General features: G+C 42.1%; 1 protein-coding gene across 1 annotated transcript in view; it reads right to left on the reverse strand.

The window, feature by feature from the left end:
- Positions 1-19,107, reverse strand: part of LOC123978593 (collagen alpha-1(XII) chain-like) — a 58,449-nt gene that overhangs the window by 32,526 nt on the left and 6,816 nt on the right. Inside the window, exons 3-11 of the mRNA XM_046061913.1 lie at positions 5,188-5,337; positions 4,974-5,093; positions 4,681-4,845; positions 4,431-4,577; positions 3,855-3,994; positions 3,062-3,191; positions 2,149-2,294; positions 1,364-1,493; positions 1,037-1,173 (exon numbers count right to left, since the gene is read on the reverse strand). Coding sequence (XP_045917869.1) covers positions 1,037-1,173; positions 1,364-1,493; positions 2,149-2,294; positions 3,062-3,191; positions 3,855-3,994; positions 4,431-4,577; positions 4,681-4,845; positions 4,974-5,093; positions 5,188-5,337 — 1,265 coding nt within the window. The remainder of the gene's footprint in view (positions 1-1,036; positions 1,174-1,363; positions 1,494-2,148; positions 2,295-3,061; positions 3,192-3,854; positions 3,995-4,430; positions 4,578-4,680; positions 4,846-4,973; positions 5,094-5,187; positions 5,338-19,107) is intronic.

The raw sequence follows: 19,107 nt of genomic DNA on the forward strand, positions 1-19,107 counted from the left end.
TTCCAGGAACACTGGCGACAGCGAGAATGTGGACCTATTAAGACTCGTAGGAAACTTGACCAGAAGGTATAAAACTGCTTGTTTCCAGAGAAATGGGAACAAACAAAGACACACAACAAACAACAAAAAGGAACAAAATTTTACCAAACACCTGAGACAGGAAACACCACACTGGTTATACTGCTCTTGATTCCATTAAGTTTTATTAGCTCAATCTCCAGAAATTGAACTTAAGGGATTCATTCTGAACGGCAATTAACTTGAACAGCTGCAAGCTGCTGTTTGTCTGATCTTTTGCATTTCAATTTGAGTTGTAAGTTTAAACGGTCACTATATTTGCCCAACTGGACCATAAGATCTTGCAAAAGGCTTCACCTGGAGGGAGCATGTCCTGCAGTCCCTGTTGTGGGTGGCCTACTGTCACTTATTGGGCTCTATCACATAATCTATACAGACAAACCTGACATTTTGCTACTTTCTGGGCAGTAAGCTATTTAACCCCACGCACTACATTTTTGTCAATCACATCCTCAACCCATTGGTCACTTTCACATGTGTGTTTCCATAAGAGAAGCTTTGGCGATCACCTCCATCTGATTTATTTCTTAGGAAGTAGCAAAAAGCAGACCACAGAGTTTGCTGTTGTAGCCCAAAAACTCCCAAAAGGAGACATACACTCATAAAATATTCATCCAATCCCCAGCACCAGAACCACCCTTTAACCCCCGCAAAACCATGTTCTGATAGTTTCATAATCTTTTCATTGGACTCCAAAAACATTCCCTAATGTCCAACCAACCAGCTGCAGTCTTCATTAGGTGGTCTTAGCCAATATATTGAAGGACAGTCAAAAATATTTATATAAATTCATCACCATCAAACCTAATGGCTCAAACAGACAACAGGCAATGAAAGTTTTTAAGAAAAACATGGGTGTATAGGTCTGGTAAAAACAGGCCTCCTAATATCTAGTTTACATGTATTTTATGGTTTCAGTGAGGAAAGAGGTGCTAAACAGGATTGGAACCAAACTCACTTCTTTAGCATCTCCATCCTCGGGCTTGTAGGTGATGAGGTATTTGCGAACAAGCCCAGGGGCAGCATCCCAAATAAGCCTCATGCTGGAGTGGGTGATGTCATGAACCCTCAGTTCACCCGCAGGTGGCAGAGGTACTGAACAAGGGGCAAAAGGTTAGTGTTAGTTTCAGGACAGGATTACCGTTATAGGCAATGTCCACAGTGGGCCCCATAGACCTACCCTCAGATATCGACAACAAATAATAAGCTATATCGGCCTCATGATATATGTGCTTAATATTCAACATGCTTAAAGTAATCAACATTTGATTAATCAACTACATACGTGTGACTCCCTGCTTGGTCAGCGGTTCACTAGCTAACTCTCCATACAGGGTGAAGAGGGACAGTGTGTAGGCCGTGTTAGGGAGTAACTTCACCAGCTGGACATCAGTTTTATCCCCTCTTACTCTGACCTGCAAGGGGACCAGACCAAAGAAACAACATAAGGTCAGAGGGGAAGCAGATGACAGTGACGTAGATAGGGACATTTGGATAAGAATAGTGGGAGAAACATTCTGGTTGCGGCACATCTGCCGATTCCGGTTTAGACCCACTGGGTCTGACACCTCATGAACAAATGATGATATTCCCTTGGCAGAGTGAGCTCATGGTTCACCCACCCCTTAGTGGCTAACAATGTTCCTCTGTATTTTCCCTTTTGCCTTGTCTGCTGAATGGCGAGGCAAACACTGTGGCTTTGTAAAATGTTATTTCAGTGTGTGACGTCTGTATTTTGTCAAGAACTGCTAACAGCAAGTTGAAGTGCTTGGTCACTTCTAGTGTTTAGCAATGTGTTTGCGCGTGTTTGATGCATGTGAATGCATGCAAGCATGTGCGATCGCACATGCTTGCAACCATAAACTCATGTACATAGTTCATTTTTTCCTTGTCATATGCACAGCTGATTGGCTGCATACCCTTTCAGTCTATGTTCTCAGCATGTGCAATCGCACATGCTTGCAACCATAAACTCATGTACATAGTTCATTTTTTCCTTGTCATATCCACAGCTGATTGGCTGCATACCCTTTCAGTCTATGTTCTCAGCATTCTGAGAATGTCTCTTACCTCCTGCTCGACGGTGGGCTGGGTGGCATTGATGGCACTGTAGAGCAGCATGTAACCAGCAGCACCCTCAACCTCCTCCCATCTCACCCGCATGGTGGTCGTCTGTTCATCATAAATGTCCATCATCCTCACGGCACCCAGATGGACTAGATTACAACAGACAATGGTGTTAAAGGCGTGTGACTATATATTAAAACAGACAGAACTTACATAAGTGGGATACATAGACATACACGTTTCTTTGATTGCAGAGAGAGTTTCTCAGGCCTTTTTGTCTGCCATTCACACTGCGCAAACTCAACAATCAGTGCTGCTTCATATGTGCTTTTATAGATACTATATAACACTATTAAATCTCTGCTACTCTTGAGAGCACAAATAAAACAGCAATGAACAACATCTTAAAAGAAACAAAGAAAGAAGTGAAACTTGTGCTTCAACCCCAGTGTAATCATGTAAATTGTCTTTGAATTTGCCTCTAATTAAGATTTACTGGACCAAGTTATTACCTTTGAATGTTTGGTTAATGAAGAGCAGTCACTGAGTGCATTCAATTTGTCTTATGCAACCAAGTCAGAGAAATCCAGTGATGGCTGACTCAAAGGGAAGCTGTTGTTCATAACAGTAAAGGTTAAAGGAGCGTGCATGCTCATGAGCATGCTGACAACCCCATCTATCTGGGTTTCCTAAAGTGGGAAAGTTAGAGTGTGCTTCTTTAAGCAAGGTCATCATAATATGGTCACATCTATGAAATTAAACAAGAGCAGTCAGACAGTTTTTCTTAAGATAGTGTAGTTTAGCTAGTTTGCATTCCCACTGGCAACTTATGTATTTTTTTAATATGCGAATCTCTTTAAATCAGTTGATCCGGGCCTACATGTAAGCCAAAAAGCCACAAGGGGAAAAGACATACGTGTTGTCTCAGTTCCTTCGAGAGGCTCGCTTCTCTCCTCTCCCACCACTGAGTAGACATTGACCTGGTACTCTGTCAGAGGGTTGAGCCCCTGGAGAACCACCGTGGTCTCAGTACCATCCACAAACACCTAATACAGAAGGGATGGTTAGAAGATGGCTAAAGGAGTAACCTGTAAGAGTCTGTAGATACTTTCTATTATAAATGCATAAATACATTTTGCATTCCTAAACTTAAAAGACATTGTTTGTGGGGGGGAGTTATCCATTTCGAAGAATAACAATCAAAAGCTCAAAAGTTTAGTGGATTGACTTGAGTATTTTGTAAAGCTTTCCGATCAAAACCAGAAAATGGTTTTATTGGACTTAGACTCGGCATGTGCTTCAATTTCAGATCCATAAACAAAAATAAAACCTCATCCTCTATGTTCGCTATTAAACAAAACCATGGGAGCTGGACAAAAACAAACATCCTCTCACATGCAATTAGGGTCAGACATCAAAAATGCATCTATTCCACATATTGTGGTCCTGCCTGCCAATAGACCTATCACTCATGAAGCATTCTTATTCTCTAAACTGAAAGCTGTGTGTTTTTGTTTCTTTGCCCTGCTCCAGATCATAATGTAATTAGACACCCAAACAGCAAGGGGCCAACACAAACAGGAGGCTGGAAATAGATGTTTGAGTTTCCCATTAGTTTCAGAAACAGTGGGTTCAGGACACATTAAAGTTTAGTGCCTGTAGAGGCCATTTTTGGTGTTGTAGTGCATTCTTGCATGTGGAAGGTATACCTGTTCTGCGCGTCCTGATGCGGTCATGTACTCCACGAGGAATCTCTCCACCGGGCCATCAGGGCCAGTCCAGGAGGCTCGGAAGGAGTGGTGAGTCACCTCTGATGTCACCAGGTTAGTGGGAGCCTCAGGTGCACCTCCTATTGAGGTTTAGGCATGAAAAAAGACAGAAACTGCAATATATGGGGAACATTATACATTGTCATGCAAAAGTATGCCTGATTACTGTCTGCCTTTACTGCTTAAGCTGGTGTACAAAAATCAGACCTATAAAGTAACAAGTCCTAACAGAACTTGTACACACCACAGAACTTATAGAGTCTGAAGCCACATCCTCTCCAAGGAGTTCTCCTACAGTATCCAATTGCTGCTCTTTAATTTGATTAAGGAGCAGACAAGTTCCTACTCCACACATCATGTGTAAGTAAATAGAAAAAAGAAATTAATAAAAACTTCAAAATTGCAGTTAAAAAAAAAGGTGAGAACTATATAAACACTGCAAGCTTTTTTTTCTGAGCAATTCTTTTAGTTTGATCAGTCAGCTGAATGCATACTTCATTGTAAACTCATATATACCTGGTCCCTTGACACTGTTACAGAGGTTGTCTGTAAGGCTGTCAACAATGTCCAACAGGAAGGAGAAGTCAGCAACATTGTACATGTGAATACTATCCGGATCAGAAGCAATGGACCTCAACTCATTCTCATCAGCATTCTTCACACCTAAAGAGCAGTAAGGAAGACATTAACACTTTGATAGATATGACCATTTTACTTCACAAACTGTGCACGTTTGTGCAAGCAAGCATAACTGTTCTTGACTTACCGATGGCATATAGCTCAATACCCTGATCACGCAAGTTCTGAGAGTTGACAATGACGTCGTCCTGAGATTTGCCGTCAGTGATCAACACACCGATCTTTCTAGAGTTGGGTCGCATCCCAACATTCTCTTTGAAATTGTTCTGGAGGAGGTAGTTCAAAGCCAGACCTGCAATGAAGACATCAATGTTTCATAATTTTTCTTCCTGATAAATATACACAATACAAAAGTTTACTACTGCGCTTACAGAAGTTGGCACGGCTCCCACTAGCAAAAAAATTTGCAGATTAAAGTACCAGTCAAGGTGTTTCCTCCTTTGTAGGGCAGGTTAGCCACAGCTTCCAGGAGAGAGTCCCGGGTTCGATGAGCATCCAAGTGCCATTCAGTCTTTGGGTCTCCGCTATACTGAGCGAGACCTAAAAGAAAAAAAATAATTGTTATATCAATGCAAAAATACCTATTTTTGCTTTATTAGTAATAACAAGGTGACTGTGACTTATTCTGACCCACCGATCTGGACCCTTTCAGGGCCAATGTCAAAGACTCCCACCATACGGCCGATGAAGGCACGAATGGTCTTGAAGTTCAGACGTCCAATACTCCAGGAGCCATCCACCAGCAACACAATGTCAGCCTGTGCAGTGGTCTTACACATCACATCTGAGAGGGCAAAATGTCAGTATTTTAATTGGACAAAGTTGAATGTTTCAAATGAGATTTACAAAAGAGAAGTGTATGTTCAACTGTCAGGTACACAAAATGGTGTGTGTGGTGAATTATAATGATATGAAAGGTGCTCAAAGAGGTGTGAGATGTGAAGGAAAGAAAGAGAGAAGAGTTTAATGACATCAAATTTAATTTTTGGCATTGAACCAAACTAAATAACATCAAAACATCCCCCAAGGTGCTAAACAAGCAACATATTCACAAGCAAGTAGTAAAACATTCCATCTTTTCATTCATTCTTTATAAGGGAACTTTTATTTTCCAGGTGTTATAATGATTATCTTCTTGTCTTGTGGCATGTCGAGGCAGTATTTCTCTCAGTTGTTCTTTCAGGATCCAGGAGTCCCAGGGGCAAATCAGGAGAGGCGCACTTAATGGTCTATGACATATCAAAGGCTTCCATTGGAGAGAAAAAGGTGCCCTCCAGAGCTGCAAGGTAATATTCAAATCCTGTTTTCCAAACACCTGTGTGATGACAAGGAAGGCATCCAATCCTCTGCACCTAAAACAGGACTGCAGTTGTGCACTGGAGATAGGCAGATTTTGCACTAACTGCCACTGTCTGCAACTGAAAACAGGTTACATATTTGACTTACAGATTGTATTGCTCACACAGAAAGCCCAAAACCAAGCCCCCATGACGGACAAACAGCTAATAAAATTTCACTGACAGCAAGAAAGAGAATACAGAAAAGGCCTGCAGAGGTACAAAAACATGCAGGTAGGTTTGTTAGAGGTATTACGACAAAAAGTTATGTTCTAATGTAATTTAAAATAGTTGTTAATAAATTAGGACAAGGAATGAAAGAGACTGTTACTTTGCCACACCTACAACTTGCCCTCAAGCTCAAGTGGCTTGCTGAGATCTGACCTGTAATCAATACACAGGAGGGTGAGATTCTCGCGCCTCTTCTAATTTATCTTCTGGAGCTGGGAGCTGTCACTAAATCTACTCCCTTATTTGGACGGGGCCTGCAGCTAAGCGGTCAAGCTGACCTTCACAGTTCCTTCCAGCAAACACAACATTTTTCCTCTTCTCACACGTACTGCCTCTGACTCACGAGGTAGTAAAAACATTTTATAACTGCAAACAGATTATACGCGTATGGCTTGAATCTGCACTGGCTGTACTTATACTGGAAATAAAAAAGCGGAAGCCCAAAGTGACACAATGAAGAAAGTGAGAAAAGGGCAGACAGATGGAATGGCCATTACAGCTGTTATTTCGTGAGACAATTAGCTTTGAGGAAAGGCATTTAGAGAAACTCTTTAGCTTTTATGGGGCATGGGTTTGGAGTGCATTTCCCTAAGCAAAAACGTATTATATGATACAGTCTCCATTGTTTGACTGTTGCTGCCCAGAGACATAACATACAGGAGACACTGCCTTAAAGATGAGGACAGGCATAGTAATACAATGACTTAATATATATATAGTAGAATAGTAGACAACTTTACCTGGTACTTCAAAAGGAGGAGGCTCAGGTGCATCAGAGAGAGTGGTTTTCTCCTCTCCAGCCAATGGCATACTCTCTCCTCCATCAAACATACCAAACACATTCACTGTGTATTTGGTACCAGCTCTGTAGACCAAAAAAAGGAATGATTTTCAGATTTGTTTTTACATGATCCACTGGAGAATATTGTTAAAAGTTCAAATCACAATAGGAATGAAAATGAGAAATCAGCCTGAAGACACACCTCAGCTCCTCTAGCACCACAGTGTTGTCATAAGGACCAACCAGAAGTTCTCCCAGGTCAATGTCCTCCCCTACAGGGTGGAAAGTGACTTTATAGCCCTTAACATTACCAGGGGCATGGTCCCAGGTTACACGGAAACTGGTCTTGGAAGGCTCCGAAGTTTGGAGGTTCCTGGGACCTTTGTAAGGTGAAACTAAGTAGAGAAGGTAAAAAGAGATTGACAGAATGATATAAAAATGACTGATTAAATATTCCAAATAATATCTGTTAAGTACTATATAATGAAGATGAAGAACAAATAAGTAAATTTCCTGTAATGTTTTAGTCGTTTAGCATGAGAGTGTTATGGTTGTGATGATGATGTGGCTGAGTTTGTAAAGGATAATCAAACTTTTCCTAAACTTGGCAATAAGATCAGCAACATTAGTGGTGTGGTGAACGAGAGACCAACGTACGTGTTGTTCCTTCTCCTTGCCTTGCTTTGCCTTCTCCGAAACGATACACTGGCAGAACAGTGATGTCATAGGTGGTGAGGGGAGTAAGACGTCTCAGCACAGTGGAGGTGTTGCCAGTGGGCACCTTGGCTGCTAGCTGGCGCCCTCCTGACTTGGGTTTGTAGGTAACGCGGTAGTTCAGTACATTCCCAGGTGCCGGTTGCCATGTCACCTTCATGGACTTCTCGGTCTCCTCAGAGACAACAATCACTCTGCCAGCAGCCGAGACTGCAAGGAAGGAAAAAAGGAACAACAGTTAAAAGAGGAGAAATGATGAATGGTCTGAGGGAAAATGTAGATTTTGGGCCTTGTTCAGATGGGAATCTGTGCGAAATGTGTGCTTAACCTCCTATGTTTCCAATATACCTTTGGAAATATAAGCAGCATGGCTTTCCTGCTGGTAAGTAAACTAAACAGTAACACGCTTGGCTACCTCCCAGTCTTTCATCTGGATATCTGCTCAGTTTCCACATGCGTGTGGATACAAACCTACCCAAATATTTCAGATTTTCAGAAGTATACATTAAACAGGCCCAAATTTACATGATTGATCATGTTTAGTTGGTGGGTTTGGAAGCCAGGCTTATATGTCTTGTGAATTTGAGCAAAGCCATAGTTCCCATTTTTCCATTGAGTGTTTCTTATTTTCACAGAAGGAAGGGCAAGTGTGAATTGTCAGAGGCCTCGAAACGAGCTGAGGAAAATATTCAGCACGCTCTACTTCAGAGGGTGGACTTTTATTAAAGGAAAAAAGCAGCGCATCCAAGTTTGCCGCATTGGCTCAGCCCACAGAGACCTGTGATTTGTGTAGAGCACAAGAAGCGAGAGCAACAGATAGTAGGTGCAAATTGAAGGAAGGAATGAGCAAAGTGCAAACATTTAAGTCTACAAAGCTTCCCCATGGTTGTTTGGTGTGTATGTATGCCACCTTTCCTGCTTGCCAGAATCAATAAACACTAATGATGGTTGGAAATATTTTTCCCTGAGCACATTCCATTTTATTAACTGGTGGACAAATTCCCTCCCAACTGGAGTTTCCGCTCAATGTGCTTTTCTCATTCAAGCATGAGTGTACTCTAACAAGGGAGAGGCCGGTGTCTATCTGTCCTGCATCTCCCATGAAAACCGGGTGCAGGTGTGCTGGACATTACGTCACCTCTGTACATACAAAGAACACACACGCACAGTCTTAAAGATGTGCATGCAAAGACCTTTCATTTTGATGGCTCAAGCGGATGCCAACAGCTATGACGTTAACTCTTTAGCTCAACAGAATGAACAAAACAGTAAGTGTTGCTGACAGATCTCTACTTCTACATAACACCCAAACGTGGTGCTTAAAGCTAAACTGTATTTCCTGGATCATTTTCAAACCTGCGTCACTGCCAGATATTTCTCAATGATGGTCTCCTAAATTATATCTCTAACTTAACAGGGATATTAAACTTTAAAGCTTCAGATGTGTTTATAACAAGAACGTCTAGACCTGCATTCTTGGCTTTAAGAATGATCTTTTTAACAGTTGCACATAGCTATCCCTTTGCAGCCATAGAGCTTTTATGGCTTTTATGCTTTTAAAGTTAAAATAAACTTACTTTAGCTTCACACTTTCTAGATAACTGACAATAGCAGGAGGAGGAAAGCACTGGAAAAATACCAAGAAAATGAAAAGAACAATAAAGAAGGGAGCGGATGTACAAAAAGGGGAGAGAAGTCATGGATTGGGGAATATGTGTTTGGTGGAAGAGATAATCAGCTAAAGTAACTTACTATCCGTGGTTTCCTCTCCAACCAAGGGCTGGCCCTCTCCATGGCCATAGCCAGCAAACACAGAGACCTGATAACGTGTCTCTGGGGTGAGACCATCCAGAACTGTGGCAGTGGTGCCTCCTGGTACTGTCTTTTCCCCAGCCTCTTCAGAGAACAGAGACTTCCAGCTGATCCGGTACTGACGAACGTTACCCGGGGCAGCGACCCAAGATACAGCAAAACTGGTGTCAGTAACGTCTCTGGTCACCAAGTCTCTGGGTGAACCCAGCTCTGTGGATAAATGAAAATGAACAGCATTAGAAAAAGAGGCAGAAGTACTACTACAGTCAGTGCTAATGGATATGGAAAAGGAAAACTATATGTTCACTTTTGTTTACCCAAATAATTTTCTCAGGTGTTTCTTTGTTTTGATTTGCTCTGATGCAATAATTGGAGTAAGATGGCAGTGTTAGTACTTAAGTGCAAAAATGCTTGGCCCAGGTGGTGTTGATTTCTAATGCAGATATATGGAGGGCTGAAGAAGTGAGTGAGACACAAAGAACCCTGGCGGTAAATCACAAACAATCACTCTTCTGTCTCTTTGCTTTAACCCCTCAAGATCTATTTAAACAACCTGAATTTATCCCTTCATAATCAGAGACTGTTGGAAAAATCTCTGCAAAACCAATCACAAATCACATATCCTCAGCGCCTCTCATGGCAGCACTTTAATTTTCCATCGAAACAGAGGAAACCTGATCCACAAAGTATGTTTGCTACAATTGCAGATGTTGCGCTCTCCCTTTTTCTTATTCACTCCTTTTCCTGAGAGACCATCATGAAAGGAGAAAGGCACAGAAATACTGGGGAGGGAATTTTGTGGTGGTGTTTCGTGATGAGCAGCCCGCACATGCATGGCTAAGAGGGATGCCCATGATTAGATGGACTCTTGACACTCCAGTCTGGCTGCCATATAGATGAGCAGTTTCTACCGCAGGAGAATAGGCTGCCACACATAGCCTCCCACACAACCTCCGGGATCCTGAGCCCCTGAGCCTCTACATGCCAGCACCTAATGACAATATAATCAGAGGCAGAGCAGAGCAGCTGGGTGGTCTCTCTCAAACCCCATTCATCAAACTTCACCAAATGAGGTTTAATAAAAAAGCCCATCGCAAAGAATGAGATGCATCACAAATCCACCACACATGCAATGCATACTAATTTGGAAATGTTAGGCAACCCTACAGCAGAAAAGGCAGCCACTGTGTCTATCTCTCACCATGTGTGTCCTTCTCAGCATCCATCTGTCAAAGAGTAACGGGAAACTGATCTGAGCAGAAATAACAGCAGCACCCCTGCCTGCCAAGCAGAGTGATCTGCACCTTGAGAGAGCATAGGCCAGATATGAAGAGTCATGGCCACGGCCACAAACTAATGAAGAGTTCCAGATTTTCACATATCATGAAAACAGTTTGGACCACTTATAAATATCCAGCTCATTCAATCGAAAGGGGTTCATCTTTGCCAAAAGCAAAGGATGAACTTGAGTGACTTTTCCGGTTGTGTGTGAACCAAGGGCAAAAGGATCACAAGATAATGACTTCTACAGACAGTGGCTCACTTTTCATCGGTACTTGCAGACAAGCTAAAGAGAAGGGCCCACTCCAAGAAGCAAACCACTTATACATGAAACACATGGTCAAAAGACTTAGCCAAAAGGTTACATTTGCATGTAATATGCCTTTACACACACACTTTTAATATTTTGTTTAGTTACAAACATAGTTGTTACAATTCAAAATGAAAGCATCTTATATATCTATATATATGGATTAGACAGAGAGATAATTTTATGCGAATTCTATTCTGCATTTCCTTATCTTAGTTTCTTTCTCAACTTTACTTACTTTACTTTAACTCATTTAGCTGATGCTTTTATCCAAAGCGACTTACAACTGCTATTTATATCAGAGGTCGCACACCTGGAGCAACTAGGGGTTAAGTGTCTTGCTCAGGAACACATTGGTGTCTCAAAGGCATGTGTCTTATCCACTGCTCCATCACCACCCCCTTTCTCAACTCCACAAACAGCATCCCATTCTTCAAGGAGAAGGATACTCTTAAATTAAGACCTTGGATAACAACAGATCAAATTCCCATAAAAGCCTTAACCACTTCTCTAGAAAACCACATATAACACCAGTGAAGATCATCTAAGAGATTTCCTGTGAGGCATGTGCTGACATAACCTTCACATCTGAAGCTAAAGATGTCTGAAGCTTCAAACATATAAATGACTACACTCATAAAAAAGAATTCCAGTAGGCAGGCAAAATGCAGAGCAAAACAGTAGCGCATGCTCTGATGATTATCCTAATGATTTTACATTGCAGTTGGATCACTCACTGCATTAGGCCACTGGATATCTTGATTGAGCACCTTACTCAGATGTGCTTTCTCTGTAAACGCCTTCAAAATCACTGCTGGAAATACAACGTTCCGTCAAAGTGCCATCTCAGCACTTACACCTCGCTTCCAACTTCCCTTACTTTATTGGTCTTGGTTCACTTAGACATAAATCTGAGCCACAAAGATGAAGCCTTCAGTGTCTATGTGCCAAGGTTGCCGCTTTCTGGTCTTATTACCTCAAAGGACCTTTACAGTGCTGCAGAAAAACAGTCTGACAGTACCACTGAAAGAGCTTGGCACTGCCTAAAAGTTCCCATAGGCATCCGTTTAAGAGGAAATGAAAGCAAGATGATACAATTACACCTGGTGTTGTGCTGCTCTTCAAGTTAAAGATAGTAAAAAAGTATTGATGTCCCTCTGGCACATGTGAAATCGTTAGCTATGTCATGCAAGTTAATTATTTGAGAAATTGGTACAATGGCTGCTTCAGGGACTGAATGTATGACCTCTCAGCTATGGGCTGAGCTTTTTATCCACCTGGCCAACCTGAAGAATGTTTTTTTTTCTACTAATCCTTACCCTCTCTGCCTCTGCCTGTCCTTTGCCCCACCCTGGAGGAAGACAAACAGACAGTTCTCCCTGTGACCAGACAGACAGCTCATACAGCTTTCAAGGTCCTCTTAGGTAACATCTTCCACAAGCTGGATAAAACTCCCTCCTCTTAAGTAAATAACTTTCCCATGTTTGTTTATAATATCCACATTTGGGATGTTCATCTAAGCATTCGCTATGACACCTTCTCTGTCCTCCTTCTGAGTCATTTCAGGATGTTATACTTCTGTATTGGCTACCATCCACTGGCCACAAAGGATGGCTTTGTGTAAGCCACTCTCTTCTAGTTCTCGCCTACATGGACTTCACAGAGAGGGTCACTCAAAATGAGTGGCACTCAAAACAATGAGATCAGTGTTGAGGCATGCTGACATCACGGCAGCTTAATAGAGCTGGCTAAACAAAGTGCTTTGTCATGGAGCTTTTTTCCTGTGGGGGTGTATGGCTGATGACAGCACAGGCTTCATCTGTGGAAACTAACCATATAATCAAAACCATGCCCTTTGGTCAATGCGGGAGCAGAGAAAAGAGGGAAATCACAGCAAAAAAAGTCTTTGAAATGCATGAACTCATCAAATCCTAAACAAACATGCATTTTTCCAGTTGTTAATTTCCAGAGGACACAGTATATCAACCTAGTGCAAAGGTCCATGAGGTCTGCAAAAGAGGTCGGGCACTGAGGACCTCACTCCTGCCAGAGGCTACATGAGGGAACAAGAACTCCACTCTTGCTATTATAATGAACAGAATAGCTTTGTGCTGTGTCAGTAAGCTCAAACTGCTTTCAGAGAGGAGTCCATTTCATGTTGAGCTAACCATGACCATAACCAACAAGATTAAAGACAGCCACTGTGCTGTTTTCATCTTGGCACACAAAAAGTAAAAAAAAACAACAACAAAGAAGCAGCTTTTTAGTATTAGTTTTCTCTGAGCTTTTAAGCCCAAAAATAACTGAAGCTATTATCGTTAAACATGGTAAATGATCCTCATTCTCATGCACAGCTCAGGCTATTAAAAGAGCATTTTAACTAATACAATATTCTGCTAACTCCCCGCTATAATTGAATGCCCAGCCAGGTATGCTCTTCCGATTTCATACATAGTGTACTAGTTACACAGCCATAGGTGGAACTGACTGAAAACCAAAAATATTCTCTTCTGTGGGACAGTACACCCAAGCTAGGACCTCCCCTACTTCTCTTTCAAAACAGAAATCTTCCTTTCCTTTGGTGTGAAACTACAGCAACCCCTCTTCCCACTCTGTGTGACATCAACAGAGGATCTGCCCTCTGTTGTGTTTTACATAGTCCAGGAAAAAGATGCTCAAACTCAGCATAATGACCATTGTCAGATAAACTAAACTTGAGATGGTCACCAATCAGTAATTCCACATATTAAACAAATAGAATAAGATCTTGACATTACTGATCAAATATGATAAAGTAAAAGATGTTAAGATATTACCAGACAGACATATGGCTATCAACGTCTGCTCCAAGCCATTTCATACTGTAGATTCTCTAGGTTTACAAGCATCCATCCTGCTGCCTTCATGGGCGGCAAAGCCACCCTTAACTACAGTCAGTGCCAAAAGAATTACATCAAGTGCCACATTTCTGTCTTTCCACTATAACCACAGCCCATGTATGCCATCAACCAACCTTGAAAGGTAAAAGCTCAACTTCCTTAACTCTGTTGCAGTCGTCTGTGAAAAATACCAGATGCTATGTTCTTGGAGGGACTTGAGGGGAGACAGCTGACCTAATTTCAGTTATTTTACATCCTAAACCTAATAAAATATAAACAATAATTAAAACAAACCAACAAATGTCCAGGCCTTGTGTTGATGCCATTTCCTTGCATCTTAAAAAGAAGCTGAACACAATAATTAATTTGTCTACTCGGCAGTACCCATTTGTTGAGCACAAAGCCACAAAGCATGCTTCACATTTCTGTCATACAGTGGCTAAAGAAATAATGCTACCATGCTCAAAAGGTTTCAAATTACACTTCAGCAATGTGACATTCTCTCTTACCTTCTAAGGTGGTTCCTGTGCCCAGAAGAGGATCGCCCAAACCAGAAGAGTAGCGAGCACTAACAAACAGCTCATATTCAGTGGACGGTTGGAGGTTCTTCAGCACAGCCTGGGTATTATCTCCCTTGACAGAAATCTCCTTCCTCTCACCACCCTCAGCAGGTTTGAAGGCAATGCGGTACTGAATGACGTTTCCTGGAGCAGCCTGCCATGTCAGTTTCATTGTAGATATGGTCTCATCAAAGACACGAAGGTCACGAGGAGAGCCACGGACTGAAAGCAGACAAAAATGGATCAGACACTAATTAATATCCATTGTGCACATAGCTGTTTGCCACTTGTTGTTAAAAAATATCTGACTCACCTTCCTTGGTGGTGCCATCTACTTGCATCTCGTCCCCTATGCCTGTAGAGTACTCAGCAGACACAGACACACGGTAGGTGGTAATGGGGAAAAGTTCTTGAAGAACGATGGTAGTCTCTGCTCCAATGGTTTGGGCCTCCAACATTTCCCCAGTACCACTTAGTGGGACATAGGACAGGCGATACCGGATCACCGAACCTGGAGCAGCTTGCCATGACACCCTGAAAGTGTTTGTTGTCTCCTCTGTAACTCGTAGGTTTCGTACAGTTCCTTGTTCTGAAAGGGAAAGAATATTTTAGATCTCGAGTATTCTCATTTTGATGAGCACTGGGCCAGATCCAAATATGTCTCTCTTACCTTCTAGAGTGGTCTCATCACCAGTCAAAGGGAAACTATCTCCTTTGTCATACTGAGCAAAGACGTTGACCTCATAGGTGGTGAGGGGGGATAGGTGGGGCAGAACAGCTGTGGTGGTATCACCAGGCACTGCCAGGGATATGTAGTCTCCAGTGATGTCTTCACCCTTGCGGAAACGTACCAGGTAAGACATGACATTGGTAGTAGGAGCTGTCCAGGTGGTACGGAAGCTTCTGGAGGTAATCTCAGAGAACTCCAAGTTGGTGGGTGGACGCAGACCTGAAAATAAAAGATTACTTGTAATGTATGTCTTGAAAATAAAAGATCACTTGTAATGAATGTCTGTCATTAAAAGGCACTGCACGGGCCCAAACCGTGTAAAAGTTAGCAAATTAGTATTGCCATGGTCATATCATACAGTAAATCTGTGAGACTTACAGGGCCACTGCAGCTATGTTTGATGCCTTTCTCCTCTCTATCCTTTGCCTTGGCAATGGGCATTACCTTCAATTACTGGCAGCAATGAAAATCAAAGCGTTGCTGTAACCTTGTTCAGCTAACAAGGTTGAAAAATATTTAAGTTGCCAAGCATGGAATACTATACTCACTACTCTAAGTGCTGTGTGTTTTTGGATTACAGTCCTCAACATCAATAAGCATATTGTTTGGCGTCATGCCATTCTACTACTGGGTGAAACAGCTCCAACTCAGAGCTGAGGTGGCTATTTGAATCAAAATAATGGTCAAATACCACTGTTGATCCAGTCACTGTAGTGTTTTCAAACTGTAAGCGATAAAAAATGGTGTGATAGAGCTCATTCAACAAGCAGGTATGTGGTTTATTGGCAGGCTATGGTCAAGTGAGTTGATCACATTTATCCTGTGCCTTGCCTAACAGCAATTTATACAGAATTATTCTTCTGTGTTTTGCTTTTTCTTATTCTTTTTTTTCTACTCATAAAGCCTGGGTCAACATATGGTACAGTGTCTAATAAGAATAGTTTGGACCAAAATGAAGGTATTATCCAAAATTGATGCCAAGAAGTACATATTATGTGGCTACACTCCAGGTTATAGTTATTGTGGTTAGATATTCTATCCTCCTACTTACTCCTCTTTTTGATGTTGAGCAGCTCCTGTTCAATCCTCAGACAGATGGACTGAGTCAGTTCCTTGGAGATCCTCTGGAAGGCATCAAAGTCCTCCACCTCATAAACATGAGTGTCTGACGGGGGATTAGCAATGGCCTCCAGCTCTGACCTTACTGCATCCTTCACACCAACGGCAAAGATCTCCACATCAGTATTCCTCAGGTTGGTTGCTGCATCCTTAAACGAGTCTGATGACTTTCCGTCTGTGATAAGGACCATCACACGGGGCACATTCTGTCTCGCTCCACGAGCAGGGATAAAGATCTTCTCCCTGACATATGTCATGGCCTTGCCAGTGTTAGTAGAGCCTCCACGGTAGGGGAAACTGCGCACAGCTTTGACAACAGCACTAATATCATGGTGGGTGTTAAGGGCAAACTCAGTGTGAGGATCGCGACTGTACTGGACCAAGCTAATCTGGACTTTATGGGGTCCGATGTCAAAGGAATTTACCAAAACCTCCAAGAAGGCACGAACCTTGGCAAAGTTTTGTAATCCAATACTGTATGAGCCATCGACCAGCAGGACCACATCAGCCTGCACATCCACTCCCAGAGAGCACTCTTCAAAAAGACAAGACATAATAGGTTACTTAACGCCTTGTGTGGCTCCCATGATGAAACAAGCTAAGGAGTGAAATCTGACTAAAGAATAGGAAAGATTAGATGTCCTGCACAATAAATCATCTTACCTGTTGACACCTTGACAGGCTGGGTCTTCTCCATTGCCATGATGGGCTCACTGGGAGTCAGACCTTTGAGGGCGTACAGGCTAATCTCATACTCAGTCTCAGGGGAAAGGTCACGGATATTGATGGATGTCTGCGTGGGCCCCATGTACAGCTCTTGGCGTTTCATTCCAGGTAGCATGGGGATGAGTGTGACCTTGTAGCCTGTGATGTCACCCACGGAGGGATCCCATGTCACCCTCATTGACTTGGAGGCAATTTCTGTGACCTGCAGGTTAGAAGCTGGCTCTACCACTGAGGGAAAAATGCAGGCAATGTATTATTACATGAGCTTTCAACATGCATTTAGTGTCAAAATGTTTGCTGGGCTGCGGATTAACAATGCCAGCACTTCCTATTAGGAAGATTTTGTGTCAAAAACACAGAACCCAATGTACCAAAACACATTTGGTCAAGATTCCTTTAACTTACTTTCTTCTCCGCTAACCAGATAGGTGAGCTGCTCATCAACACCGGAGCACACCTCTGTGATGATCTTTTTCTGTACCTCTTGGATCATGTCGAAGTTGGGTACATTGTACACATGTTTGCTGTGAGGCGTGGAGGCAATTTCCTTTAGCTCATCCTCATCTGCTCCTTTGATACCTGAGTGGAAAATGTGAAGCACAAGAACATCAACTCACATGTTCTTTACTCAGCGGCTGCAACGCAGATCTGTTGATGGTTTTAGAGTATTGCGTTTGTTAGAAAAAAACAAAAGTACTTGACTTCTACAAAGTCAAAAATGGATATTCCGATCAATGGAAAATCAAATGGTTTCCAAGAACAGGCAGACTTTTACATGGGAGAGCACTATTCAACAAAACACTGAATAATAAACCATACCTAGGACAAATATTTCCACTCCAATGTTCCTAAGCCTTTTAGCATACTCCTCCACTGGGTCCTGGGATTTTCCATCAGTGATGATCATGGCTACCTTAGGAAAAGCTTTCCTGGATCCACCTGCCTCCGTAAAGATGTTTTGCAGCAGGTAATCTATGGCGTCACCTTGAGACATAAATGTACAAGTATTTTTAAATTTGTCAGGCATTCTTGCATACATACTCTTACATCACATATTATCACATAAAACTACTTCAAGGTCAGATTCCAATTTGAAGGGATTTCCACATTTTAATGTTTAACATAAAATGGACACCAACAACCACGCAAAGCCATTTTCTCTCAATGACAGCATAGTACAAATCTACAAATGAAAACCTATGATAAACATCTTACCTGTCATAGTATTGCCCCCTTTGTATGGCAGGGAGTTGATGGCTTGGAGCAGGTCTCCTCTTCTGTTGTAACGGGTGAGGGGGAATTCTGTGCGGGTGTCTGTACTGTACTGAACCACGGCCACCCGGGTCTTATCCTCGCCAATGTCGAAGGCCCCTGCCAGGGAGCTGATGAAACTACGGATGTGCTTAAAGTTTTCTCTACCAACACTCCATGAACCGTCCACCAGAAAAACCAAATCTGCTATTGCGCTGACCGAACATTCTGGGGAAAGACAATGGAGAATTAAGAGTCAGTCAGGAACAGATCCACTTAAAAATGTATATAGCATGCTATGATTGATCCAGATCAGGAAAGGTTTTAGTACCAGTTAGTGACTGGAGTAAAAACTTAAAACCACATCCTTTATGTCTCAAATAAAACAGATTTCCAAGCCAGAAAAGTGCCAATTAAGGTATGGCAGCAAGCGCTTGGTCTTGAAACAATATTATACACTGGCCCATTGTCTGTCTAAATAAAACAAAATATTTGACAGTTAGCTGGATGGCTCATAGATATGCATTCTGACATCAAAGGAAATATCAGCCATTGCCAAACAGTGGGCTGGTATAGTCATTCCAGCAGACAGACAGAGTCAAAAATGTGGCTTATAGACTAAACATTTAGTAGATTTCACAAACCATGCTCACTTTTATACTTTCAAATCCTACGGGGGCTTTAAATCATAGATGAAATTTTCTGGAACATTTATTTAGATTTAGATGACTCTATTGAAATAATTGGCAGGGCTTATGTGGGTGGACTTTAATCCTCATTCCCCTAGGTCTCATTGACTCTAAATTCTGTTCCTCACATCTCC

This window comes from Micropterus dolomieu, linkage group LG11 (genome assembly GCF_021292245.1).
Source record: "Micropterus dolomieu isolate WLL.071019.BEF.003 ecotype Adirondacks linkage group LG11, ASM2129224v1, whole genome shotgun sequence".
In the NCBI taxonomy this organism is placed as follows: Eukaryota; Metazoa; Chordata; class Actinopteri; order Centrarchiformes; family Centrarchidae; genus Micropterus; species Micropterus dolomieu.